The 12,964-nt window shown below is 40.8% G+C and overlaps 1 protein-coding gene across 1 annotated transcript; it reads right to left on the bottom strand.

The window, feature by feature from the left end:
• Positions 1–4,888: 4,888 nt before the first annotated feature.
• Positions 4,889–6,877, bottom strand: ID2 (inhibitor of DNA binding 2). Its single transcript, XM_070955268.1, has 3 exons — positions 6,388–6,877; positions 5,997–6,062; positions 4,889–5,510 (listed from the first exon to the last, which is right to left on the bottom strand). Exons 1-2 carry the CDS (start codon positions 6,733–6,735, stop codon positions 6,006–6,008), a joined length of 405 nt encoding a protein of 134 aa, XP_070811369.1. The 5' UTR covers positions 6,736–6,877; the 3' UTR covers positions 4,889–5,510; positions 5,997–6,005.
• Between the last annotated feature and the right edge of the window lie 6,087 nt (positions 6,878–12,964).

The following is a 12,964-nucleotide window of genomic DNA, read 5'->3' as shown; positions in this document are numbered from 1 at the left end:
CACACTCAAATGCCAAAGGATTCTATTTTAAGAGTGATAGGTTGCTCTTCATACTATACTTAAATGTTGAACCTACTTTCCAAACATAAATCCTTATGTAGCCCAAATGCTAGGATCTATTTTCAAGTGAGAAATAGAACAACCAAAATAGTCCCCAAATTGTGATGGGGAGACGAGAGGTAATGTGATGGACTACGGTAATGCAGCAGGTTCCCATGAAGAAATGCCCAAGACAAAAGGCAGCACAGTCCAGAGCTGGAGTCAGAGGAAAAAAATTAGGATGTCCACTCCCTAGAATCTTCCAGGGCACATCCATCAGGGTAAGAGCTGTATCAGTTTAATCTGGCAAGGTTCTGTCTATATCGGGGGTGTCAAACTGGCGGCCCGCGGGCCGGATGCGTCACATGCAGGCCAGCTCCATGAAGAAAAACTTCACAATACATCACATGATGGCAACGTGCTTCTGCGAGCTTGACACCTGTGGTCTATATGATTTAAGCAAATGAACTGAACTTTGGCTAGATTGTGTTGTATCATTCTTGGGCTAGGACTGACACAACTGTTTGCCTCTCAGTTTTTCTCACTTTGCCAAGTGCTAAAATATCACGGAAGATGGCATTGCTGATTGGAACCACGTAAGAACTAGAGAAGTTTGTTCTTTTAATGGCATTTTTTTCACTGCTCCTAAAGCCATTTGTAGATGAAAAAGTGTTGGATTCCCCCCCCCTTTTTTTTTATTTTAGTGAACATGTCTTGGGCACTTTCCAATAATTCAGAGTAACTCAATCTGTTATCAAAGTCCTTACCTTACTAATAACGAATAAAAAGAAAGTAAGCAAACTTGGGTACCAAATAAAAAATGTACAGATTTTATAATTCTATAATTTTACTGGAATGATGACTTATGGACTTATATATTGTGATATTAGAGAATAAGAACCAAATATATTGTGACATCTTTCCTAGATATACAGCTAGATAGAAAGCCATAAGCCAAGCCTCTTTATATGGTGGATAAACAGTGAACAGGTTTAGTGAAGAATTTAAATTAGAAACTTTCTTTTTAGCTGTGCCTTATCTGGAAGAAGGCAACAAATGTTCTGTATTCTTATATATCCTAGTTGAGAATTTTTATTTCATAATTCTATTTAAATGCACGAATTCCTTTTTTTCACTTGAAAATGGCATTAAATATCATTTTAAATAATATAAATGCTATTTATTTTTAAACGTATTTAAAAACATTTGACAATAAAGCTAATCCAAAAGTGGAATTCTTTCAATAAGTGAAAATTTATTGACAGTCTAGGACCAAACACGATTTTTTAAATATTGGGATCATTTTAATAACTAATTTTGCCTTAATTTAAACCTTTGAAGATGACAGTTTTGTTTTAAAATGCAAACATACTCTTATTTTTAATGAAGTTTTTTGATGGTAAATGACTTCTATGCATAGGCCAGAAGGTGGCACTCGTCTTCCACATATGTTAACTATGGGATCTTAAGAGGTTAGCATGAATGGAATGTTGCTCAAAAATATAAATATTAAATATTTGCATATATTTTCTCAAATACGCATCAAAGATACGATTATTTTATTTCTTCAGTTTTATGTGTAGGAATCCTCCTAAAGACAATTTTATGTTATCCCCTCTGAAAGGCATTCGCAAATTCTTAATAACTAAAATTTTATGATTGGCTAGTTTCATCAAATTTTGTTGCAGTTTGTATTTTAGAACGCACACTCAAACATACAGGTAAAATTTATGAGACTGGAATTCCTTTCAGCTAACGCCCATCTCCCAATATTATCCAGATCCACTTTCTGCTTGCTGTTGAATCTGTAAAATTTAATTGGTACTAGTACTTGGCTATCTTAGGCTAGAATCCAGAAATTGGCATATTGTTCTTTCAAATATGTGTTGGCTCTCACAATTGCTTAATAAACTTAAATGAATTCTTATCACACTTTTATATTCAGAATAGGGATTATTACGATAAATTACTAGGGTGTTTCTCTCTTTTAATACTTTTAAGTTTAATAAATTTGCTTTAGTGTTTTAGATAATCTTTTTGATATACAAAGATTGATCAGAACATCCTCTTTTCCTCATGCTGTTGTTCCCATACAACTCTAGAAATTATCTATAGAAATCTTGAGTTTCAATAGAGGCCTAGCCTAAATCTCCTTGAATTTAATTCCTTCTATAAGCTAAGTTAGTGGCAGTCACATCTTGTAATTACTTAGTAATACAAATTAATATACTAAGTATAGGTTAAAAATACTGTATTGATTAATATGTATTTCTAATTGTCTCGGTAATTAAGGTAACATACAAATAGATACATAAAAATACTTGGTATCTTTTACCTTATAAAAATAATATATTTCTCTTATACGGAAGCACACCTAAACTTTCCACAATTCCTCTATGTTCCTTTTTAAGTGCAAAAGTATACAGTACTTTTAAATTACCGCATGCAATTAAGAGTTGTCTGCATAAATTAAGAATGTACTCACAGATCAGATATTCAAAAAATTAAAAAAAATACTAAGTTACCAGCATGTAAATTCTTGACTGTGAGGTTATTAATCCTTACCCTCTCCTTCCCCATCCAGCTTTTTATAAGCTAATACATATAAATCATGTGCATTGTTTTATCACTTTATAAAATAAAGTACACTGAATAACCAAATGATTAAGAATGAAATCTCAAATATTGCAAATACGCAATAAAACTAGAGATCCTAATGTGTTTAGATTGTGATATAATAAAATCTTAAAGTATGCAAAAATAAGTTATCAATTTATTTTAGCCAGGCTGGGTATAAAATAATTTCCCATTCTCTCTCCAACTACTAACAGTGCAACTATTAATAAGTGTCTGAAAAATCAATATAATTTATTACCTGAAATAACAATTATGTTTTAGACTGGCATGACTAATCCAAAATTAAGTAGTGAAAATCTGATCATTAAAAAGTTTGTTCTGCCTTTGTTAATGAGCATGCATTCAAAATGCAACATGAAATGCAACATCTTTTCGAAAGGAGAGAAACAAGCAAGTGACTCATAAATTGTTGAGGCTGCTCTGGAGCAATTACTCTATACAGAATGGAGAAAAGATCACTAATCTCATTTAGTCTTGAAGATTTTGCTTTTGAAAGTATTATGCTGCATGGCAGTCTCTTGAAAGAATATTTACAGGTAGTCCTTGACTTACAACAATTTATTTAGTGACCGTTCAAAATTACAACAGCACTGAAAAATAACATGACCATTTTTCACACTTATGACCATTTCAGCATCCCTAGTCACGTGATTTACATTCAGACGCTTGACAACTGACTCACATTTATAACGGTTGCAGTATCCCAATCATGATCCCCTTTTGTGACCTTTTGACAAATAGTCAATGGGGAAACCAGTCACTTAACCAGGTTAGTAAGATCTGCAGTGATTCATTTAACAAATGTGGTGAGAAGTCATAAATTGGAGCCCACTCACTTAATTTCTCACTTAGCAACATTAATTGTGGGCACAACTGTGGTCATAAGTTGAGGACTACCTGTATTTACTGCAGAGTTTACGGCTTTCAAATCCACCCCCTTTTAACAGAAATGAGGAAGCATCTGAGTTGGCACAGAGTTACACCTTCCGAAAAACCTGCATAGCATATTGCTTTTCTGTTCAGAACAAGACCAGCCGTCCATCCCCCCCCTCCCCCCTAGTAACTCTGCATAGATCTGATATTGAGGGAAAAAAAAAAAAAAGACAGCTGCACGGAACTGCACAGCACCACCCACACACCTGTTCATTTTGGTGCAAATGTTATACAGGCCTCAGGTGGAGCTTCTGCCTTTTCCCGTAAGATTCTCCAGAGCACACCCAGGTGCCCAGTTTCACACTGCTTGGCAAACTATTTTTTTTTTGCAATGGATTTTAACTACTTGCTTCGAACTGCTTTTGCTGAGTATGCCTGCAAGTTGGCTGAAGTGGGAAATTAAAACATCATTCCGATCTGCAAAGGGACTGAGCACATCTCCATTATCTTACAGTAGAGCAAGTTTAGGATGACTGCTACAAAGAGTATAATTAGGAAATTAGGGTTATAGTAGGACAAGATTGAAAAAAAGGAGTTAGTTGTGTAGTGATGAGAACTGACAGAAGAGCAGCAATTCTGCATATGCTTATAATTTAAATCCTGCTGAAGTCCATCTTACTCTTATAGTTGGCATTGCAACCTTAAGAGAATACTAGAAAATGACATTTAATTCTTTTTAGGATAGGTTGATGCTTAGAGTAGCCAAAGTTTAATCAATAACATGAGAGTGACTTTCATTTCTCAGCAGCTTAGTCATATGGAGCTGCTGCTGCAACTTATTAACTAATACCCTTTTTCATGAAATATTGCACAGATTCATATAAACTTTCCAGTGTACATACATCATTAGCTCTTACATGAAAGTTTTTTTACATGAAAGTTTTTTTTTTTTTACAGGAAGTTAACAGTTGGGGAAATTATTAGCCCCATTCTTAATTTCTGCATAATCAAAAGCAAGTTCATCAGAGGTGGGGTAGTTGCTTTTAGAAGTTCACATAGCCAATCAACAGGGTGAAGAGAAAACAGGCAAAGGAATTATTTGTGCACAACTTAAGTTTTTGCTTCTAAAGTTCAAACTTCTCAAGGTAATGAACAACTTAAAGTTTCTCTTCACAAACAGCTTTGGACTTTTTTTTTTAAACAAGCAACTTTCAAACACAATTCCTCAGAGAAAATAAAGAACTTCCAGGACAATCTACATAGAATGTAACTGGTATGTTGCCAATTCAGCTGCTCTGCCACAAAACAGCTGGCACTTACAAAGAAGGCAAACAAGCTATTCAATGAACACACAATTTATTTTGATTCTGTATAAAAAGGTTAAGTTTACAACTAAACTTTTATAAAAAGTTCAGCATGATTAGGTACATCATAACATTTTTTTTGCAGAAATATACATTTCTGCTACTATACAAGAAAACTCTAATTAAAGAGTTCAAAGTTTCATTCCCATATTTATATATAAATATGTACACAGCATTCAGTCCTATACGCATGTCAAAAAAAAGCTAATTTTTGACCAAGACTTCACAGAAAACTGAACACTCAATCTTCTAATACTCACGCTCCACCTTTTGGAGGAAAAAAAGGCAAAGTCTGCTTTAAAAGGGAAAATTCCTTAAAGAGGGCTTTTTAAAAAAAGTTTCATTTTGCTCCCTACTGTGGGGATAGCATATAAATGAAGCCTTTCCAGCTAGGGAAAGGGCATTTTAGAAGTCTCTTCATAAATAATTAAGATTAGTCCAAGATGAAGAACAGTGGAAGATGATATCCATTAATTTTTCTTTAAAAGGTTCATTTAACTGAATATGGATTTCCCCCCTTCCAGATATAGCCGGGGAAACAGAGTTGCCGTGGGAGGGCGGGGAATGTATCTTCTTGTGCAAAAATTCAGCAAACACCTGCAAAACATTGAAGAGAAGCATATTTAGAAGAATGCTAACAGGGCAGAGATCCGGACAGACTGGCGCCAGAGAGGAAACCACAGTTTGAGCATTTAGCCAAACACTCAAAGATTGGGCAAACCCTGGCGTCCAGATGCAGCATGTGCATGCAAATGCGTGCTCCCTTTCACACACACCCAATGAAATGAGCATATTCATGAGACGACATGATCTGAAAGTGGCTCCTCTTGCTTCAACTCTTAGAGGGACAAGAGACGGGGCGGCATAACAGTTAAAGCAACAATTTAATTAGAAGCTGTCCAATTGATCCCATGAGTGATCCTGGGCTACACCGCAAGTTTCACTTAGATTAAAATATTAAGAGAACTGTGCCTGGATTTATGCAGAGTCCTCAAAAGACAACAAAATGCCTCAGTTGCCACATAACAGCCCTCTCCCTTTCATGTACAAAGTATTTTAAAAAAACAGGAATTGAGCACTTACCAAATACATTTAGCCACAAAGTGCTTTGCTCTCATTTGACATTAACTCTGAGGGAAATTCAGCTGCCTGCAAAGGGGAGGGGGGGGAGAGGAGAGAAAGAGAAGGGGTTAAAAACCCTAAACATTTCAAGGAAGCTTGCAAACAACTCGGGGTTACTTCGAACGTGACCAACAAATAGCGATTATTGCTAATAAGACGACACCGCCAAAGAGCCGCAGGTACCTTATAATTGATTTTGTTTCCCAATTTTTTTAAGGCCAATCACAGCCCTGAAAAGGCAACCCTGATCAAACCCGGTAAACTGATTTAGAACAATGCCGTTAATCTAATCCCGTTTAAAGGAGCAACAAGCCAAGGAAGGAGTCGAGCGCGGGCGGGGGAAGCAGCTCACCTGTAGTGACAAGATGCTGATGTCTGTGTTCAAGGTGGTCAGAGGAGTTCTGGAGGAAGGGTTCTGTCCCGGTCTCTGGTGATGGAGGGTGACGATGCTGGGGTGCGTGTCGAGAGCGATCTGCAGGTCCAGGATGTAGTCAATAACGTGTTGCAGGATTTCCATCTTGCTGACTTTCTTGTTCTGAGGAATGCTGGGCACCAGCTCTTTCAGCTTCGAGTAGCAGTCGTTCATGTTGTAGAGCAAACTCATAGGGTCATCCACTGGGGTTTTACTTCGGGATATCCCCAGACTGTGTTCCGAAAGGCTGTTTTTCCGGACGGATCGCACCGGACTAAAGGCTTTCATGCTGCAGAAGACGGAAGAGCCGGCCGGCTTTGCTTGCTTTTAAGCCCACCGCACACTCCGGAACGGAGAATTATTATGTCGCCTTCAGCCCTGCCTGCCTGCCTGCTTCTCTCCTTCCTCCCTGCGGCTTCCCACTCTACAGTCAGAATGAAGTTAAGCCCCCCTGCTCTTGCTTTTATAGCCCTCGTCTCTCAGCTGACAAATCCGGGTTGCATTCGTTGCTATTGGAGGAAGGACACACGTCCGTCAAGAGTCAAGGCGCTTCTCATTGGTACAAGTATCACCCAAGAGGCGGTCCGGACCTTCCGCGTTTGGAGCCAATCCTTGGCCAAGGAGGCGTGCCCAAAGCACAGCTGTGGCTAGTAAATATACAGTACGCTGGCGCCGGGAAAGGCGGCGGTGTGTATGTGTGGGGGGGAAGGATCTGCTGAGCCTCGGTTCAACCCGAGGCAATCTCGAAAGGACTGGAAGAACGAAAGGGAGCGAAGTGGTCATTTGTTTACAAATTTATTCAATCAATTCCACGCGGGAAATCCAGGTCGGGGCATTCTGCACCTCTGGCTGGCATTCTTCCCAACCATAGCCAGGGTAGAGTGTGGGTTGAAATAACCTTGCTTTTAAGACTCAGATCTGCAGGCATGGCTTTTCCGATGCATTGTGTGCCAAAAGAGAAAGGAGACAACAGACGAAGTATTGTCAGAACAGGAAAGAACAGTGGCTGCTTACAATACTGTCAATCTTGTTCATTGCCATGTATGAAAATGCAGGGCGCTCCGGATTCTGCGATGCCAGCTAGCACCTTCGGAGGCAGGCGGAGTGACAACTGTGGGAACTGCTCCAGAATAAAAGGCCTGTCCGTTCCCAGGACAAGGCAGTCATTGAATTTCACAAGTATGCTAAAGTAGTCGTACGGTTAATTGGGAGACCGCGCATTGAATACCTATACTATAAGTATGTATATAATATGAGGTGCTATCAGCGCCTTCTTTCAGGCGTGTAGAGCAATTATATAGGCATACAGTACATACAGTACGATCACCACAGCCAGAAACATTTCAAACAAGAATGCAAGTTTGTTTTTCAAGGTACTTAATCCCTAAACATCACTAGAACATTCCTATGTAATCATGACATTTAATTACAAGATGACAGTTCATTAACAGTCCCCTACTAAATTCTAACATTAAGTTGCATATTTGCAATACTCGCAAATTGCATCCCACCACATTGCTAGCTTTGAGAGAACGATCATGTGTATTTGCAAGTTTATATGCTTCCTTGCCTTTTGCCTTGTCTGTTCTACCAAAAGAAAGTTCCACATCACTTTGTCATCTCTGGATTCAAGATCTGGTCAGGCACAGCAACTGAGGCATTTTTTCCCAAATGATTACAAAGTACATTCAAATATACTTTTTATTGTAGTTTGACTTACACCCACCTGCCACAAATAAAATCTTGTTCTTTAGTAGATGGGCATTAATGACAGTGATACTCATCCAATTGAGATAGGGAGGGGGGAAGAGGAGGAATCAATTTGCTTGGCTGTTATTGTATGTTGTGCAAATCCAGATGTTATGGTTCCTACAATATTAAGTTGAACTTGTTGGCTAACGCAACTAGTTTGAAATTTATTGAATAAACATACTTAAGCAAATGGAAGCTATTCACTTTCTCTTCAACCTTTGAAATGAAAAAAGTAATCACCCAGGTTGGGATTTAGTGATTGGGATTAATTGGGGAGTGTTTTGGCTTCTGTGTTTCTGGAACCTGAAAACTTTATTCTTTTTCCCCACATCTTGTTCTTTTTTCCACTAGTATGTCATTATTTCAGTGGATTGAATGTAGGCTTGAGAGCATACCCATTAGCACTGACTGGACAAGTTAAATCATAACTAAGGTCCTACTTAGTTAAATAAAGTCTGGAATATTATGATAGAGTATACTCCATGTGCAATAAGACCGAGAGTTCACCTACAGTACCTCTTAGTGGGTGCCACAAAACACTGTTCTCTTTAAAGTTCTGAGAACTGGTAATTCAGTTTACTTTCATTCTCACCCAGTAATACTAAAATGGCTGTGATGAAAATTCTCTAGTTCATCTCATTGAGAGGAAGTTGAGCTAAGAGAACCAATATTTGAAAAGATACACAAGAGTTCTTGTATTTACAATATTTTATTCATCCATTTACTTGTATTTTATAAAGTAGATTACTAGAATATATGTAATATAATTTTACATATATTACAAGGAATATCCAAATAATAGAGCATGCAGTATAAGAAAGTACAACATAGGGCTAGGATCCAACTGAAGACTGAGTGTGGTCCTAGGTAAGTTTATTTAGAAGTTCACTGAACTTCTCTGTGAAATATTTTTTGGATGCTTGATCAGAACCAGCTGAGCATTTACTGCCAAAGAATGTTCCACTATGACAAATATTGCTTAAATACTTACAATACTTACAATACTTACAAAAGATCATTCCCATAGACTTGAACACATTTATCTTAAGTAGTTTACCTTATTTGTTCAATTATTTAGACATGTATTTAAAAACTGCCCAACTGCCAGCAGATCTATTAAGACTCTGAATTACTACCCTCTCGAATCAGGCTTGTAATTTCATTGTTTTTAATTTGGCGTGCCCTAATACAATAACAAATTGCAGTGATAATTATGTCCAGAGGCTATGAGTGAATTTTAAATCAGAATTGGACATATTCATAGATACCATGCTATCTCCCAGAATACAGTTATCATTTTGAAGTATAGTAGTCATAACGGACGGAGAGAATTAAACCAGTAGGAACAACATTTTCAACTTTACACTTTTGATAACGTTTGTTACCTTTTCTACTATGTACTAGCAATGTCACCTTTGCAGTTACAATTATACTTACCCTAATAAGGTTGATAGAATTACAATACAATTTAAGTTTATACAGTACTGCAATATAGGGCGGGATAGTCTTTCTTTGTGGCCCCCGTTTTCAAGAACAAGTAAAAATCGTTATTTTAATGCTCCAAACCAAGTATTTAACAGACGCAAAGGTGGGCATGGCATTCATTTTATCGCGTTGTGTGCAAAACTCAATCCATATGGTTAATGTAAGATCCAAACAAATCATATCAAGTCGGAAAACTGGGCCGAGCCAAACACGGTAAAACCATGTTGCAAATGCAGAAAAAACGACTCTTGCTCAACTTCTCCCTCACACCCCTTGCCCAAAGCAACGCAATCTACTTTTTCCTCCTGCGTGTGTGCTCTGCTGACTTGGGAAACTTGAAGTGGGTTACAATTCTTTCCTTTCGGGTTGCAGGGAAGTAAGACCTTCCTAACACGGCTTGAAGGAACAAACAACCCAAGGCAAATCCTGTAAGCCTTTCGAGAGCGGGATAAAGATGCAGGCAGGGCATCCCTGGGCTAACCCTTTTAAACAGGAACGCCTAGCCCTAGGCGTTTGTTTACTACAGGAAGGTGGCGGGAAGGAGGTTGCCCAGGGATGCCGTACCTGGGAAGAAGGAATAACTTTGCAAGTATGCTCCCATTTCCCGCCACTGTGGGGGTGGGGGTAGGGTATGGTATTTGGTTTCGCGCCTCAGAGATGCGTCCGCTCGCTCCGTCCAAGGACGCGCAGGCTTCCCGGCGCAGGAAGGGAAAGAAAGCGAAGCCCCACGCCCCACGGCAGGCTCACGCAACCCCCGGCCGTCCGCCCTCTAGCGCGCACACGCGCGCTCGCCTCCCGCGCGCCCGGCTCCTGCACCTGGTTGGCGCGGCCCGCGGCTTGAGCAGCTTTCCCGGAGTCAGCGCGAGGGCACCGGCGCCTCTTCCCTTTGCAGCTCAAGGCCGCCCCCGCCCACCTCCTTCCCTCCCTTTCCAGAGGCCGGGCCCGACTCCTCGGCGCCAGCGCCGTGACGTCACCCCCCGCTGCCTCGCCTCCCTCCCGGTTCGGGCCGGCGGCGCCTCTCAGGCGGTTGCCATGGAGACCGGGGCTCGGCCCTGGGTTGTGGGAGGCTGCTGCAGGGCTCGGCTTGGCGGCGGGAGCAGCAGCGGTGGTGGCGGCGGGTCTTTTTTCCCGGGCCGCACCTGCACCGGAGCTGGCTAGGTCTGGCAACGAGCTCGCGGGGCAGCGAACCCGGGATTCTCCTGGCCTGTCTTCGGTGGCTGCTTTTAAGAGCGCACCTACCTGAAGGAGGGACGTACTCCGACGCCTATTATTAACTGTCTTGCCGCTACTCCATTGTAATTCTGGCACCAGATCATTCCAACCACGAGGGAAAATTGCAGGAGATTTGGGCTGCAAATATCCGGACTACCACGAGGTGGCAGCAAAAACCATATTCTGTTTCTCCTTCCTACCATCTCTTGACTGTCCGGATTCTGCAACTCAAGATTTGGTTGAGTTGGCGGATTTCATTGCATCTGTGTGGTCGAGTCGAAAAAACGACAGGATGACACATAAATAGATAATTAGATTACATTCCCCGGTGCAACCCATACTTGCGCAAATGCCTGAGAGATAAGGGTAGGGGGCATCGTGCGCCTACTTTCTTTGGGAAAGGAAACGTGTGAAATTTCTTAGGGGTGTGTGTGTTCGAGTGAGCTAAAGATCGATTTACAGCCCCGTATAAATTAAATGTAATCGGTGGCCTTTCATGTTTCTTACACATGATCTTAAGTTTGTCAACAATTCAGAGTGCTGTTTGGATTGATAGATATTGAAAACACTTCAAAATAAACGTTGGGAGATTGCGGTCCCCTTCATCTGGGGAGCAGTCCCGCTGACCTCTACGTGATTTACCGACAGATGGAACGAGAGAACAAAACGATAGCGACCAACTATTTGCTTCAAAAAGATATCTGAAGCCCCCCTCACGTTTACCTGTCATTTTGCCTCCTTTAATAAGAGATCGCAACAATTTTGTTTATTCGGCATATCCAACGCCTCGTAGAATGCTTTCTCCAGGCACGAATTCAAACGTGGGATTATTGACGGACGTAAATTTGTCCTTTGATCCTATGCCGAGTCATTAATAGAAAAATCCTACGTAGGTCAATTCAGAATTGGGTTCTTCGTAAACTAGATTGCAACTCCATGCCACCAACAAATCGGCTTGCAGTAATGCCGTGGGAACATTTCTCTAGTTCACTGAATGATTTTCAACTCCCCCCCCCCGAAAATTATAGAAAGCTTGGGAGGGGGAGTTAAAACAATATATGGAAACAGTGTTACAGAAATCTGTGAAGTGCACTGATCTCAAACAGGTTTTTTTTTTGCTTTCCCAAATGGTTTTCCTGTTACTTTTGTTCCGGTCACAAAATTAGAGCAAGCCAGCGAGCGAAAGAAATTAACTAGGGAGAGATAAGGTCTGCAAAACAATCTGGAATTGCCAGTGTTGGTGGGAGCTCTACAGGGCTGGCGTCAGAAAGTCTGCGCCGCCTTCTATTACTGTTGATCCAGCTTTGTGCAGCTGCACTCCGTACAATTAGCTTGTAGAAACAATCCTGCTGTAGGCAGCCTTTCCCCTTCAAAGCGCTTGTCTGTACTGACCTCCCCCCCCACGCCCCCCCTTTTCCACACACCACATCATGATGCTGGAAATCAAGTCACAAGCCGATCACTGTTTGGGCAACATCATCTGTGGGAATTCACTAACCCCCCCCTCCCTATCCCAGACATGCAACAAGAGATTGTTTGTCCAGAACTAAATTTACAGCTTAATATTTCGATGTAACCCATACAGAAAAAAAAGGAAAGAAAAAAAAAAAGCCCGACCCCATAACAAGAAACATATTGTGTGCGCTCTTTCTCTTGGGAGGGAAAAAAAATAGAAAGCGGGTAGGGTGCCGTGGAGTGAAAAGCGGGGGTAGCTGGCTTTGAAAACTTCGCTTGTCAACATGCTGTTTTAAAGGGAGGCTGCGTGTGTGTATGATTCTAGGACGTCTTCTGCAGAGCCCGAAGAAGTGGCATTTCTCCTTTGATAAGAGGATATAGGTTTGTCAGTTGCAAATTTGCCTGCGTGACCCCCCCCCGAAGTTCAAATTGGCAATGCTTCAAACGCATTTCCTTTCCTTTTTTTTTTTTTTCTTACACGGTGCACTCCTCACCTCGAGATATTTAGGGCAGATTGCACCTAGGGGGAGGGGGGAGGGAAAGCCAGACCGTGCAGAGAAACCGCCTCCCGAAGCCCCTTGGCTTTTGCTTGACTCTTGCCCAGCTACGACTT

The sequence above is a fragment of the Pituophis catenifer genome, unplaced genomic scaffold (genome assembly GCF_029215685.1).
Source record: "Pituophis catenifer annectens isolate HBS135680 unplaced genomic scaffold, rPitCat1.0.hap2 SCAF_1, whole genome shotgun sequence".
Taxonomy (NCBI): Eukaryota; Metazoa; Chordata; class Lepidosauria; order Squamata; family Colubridae; genus Pituophis; species Pituophis catenifer.
Note: the sequence above shows the minus strand (reverse complement) of the source record. Positions and strands in the feature narration are given on the sequence as shown.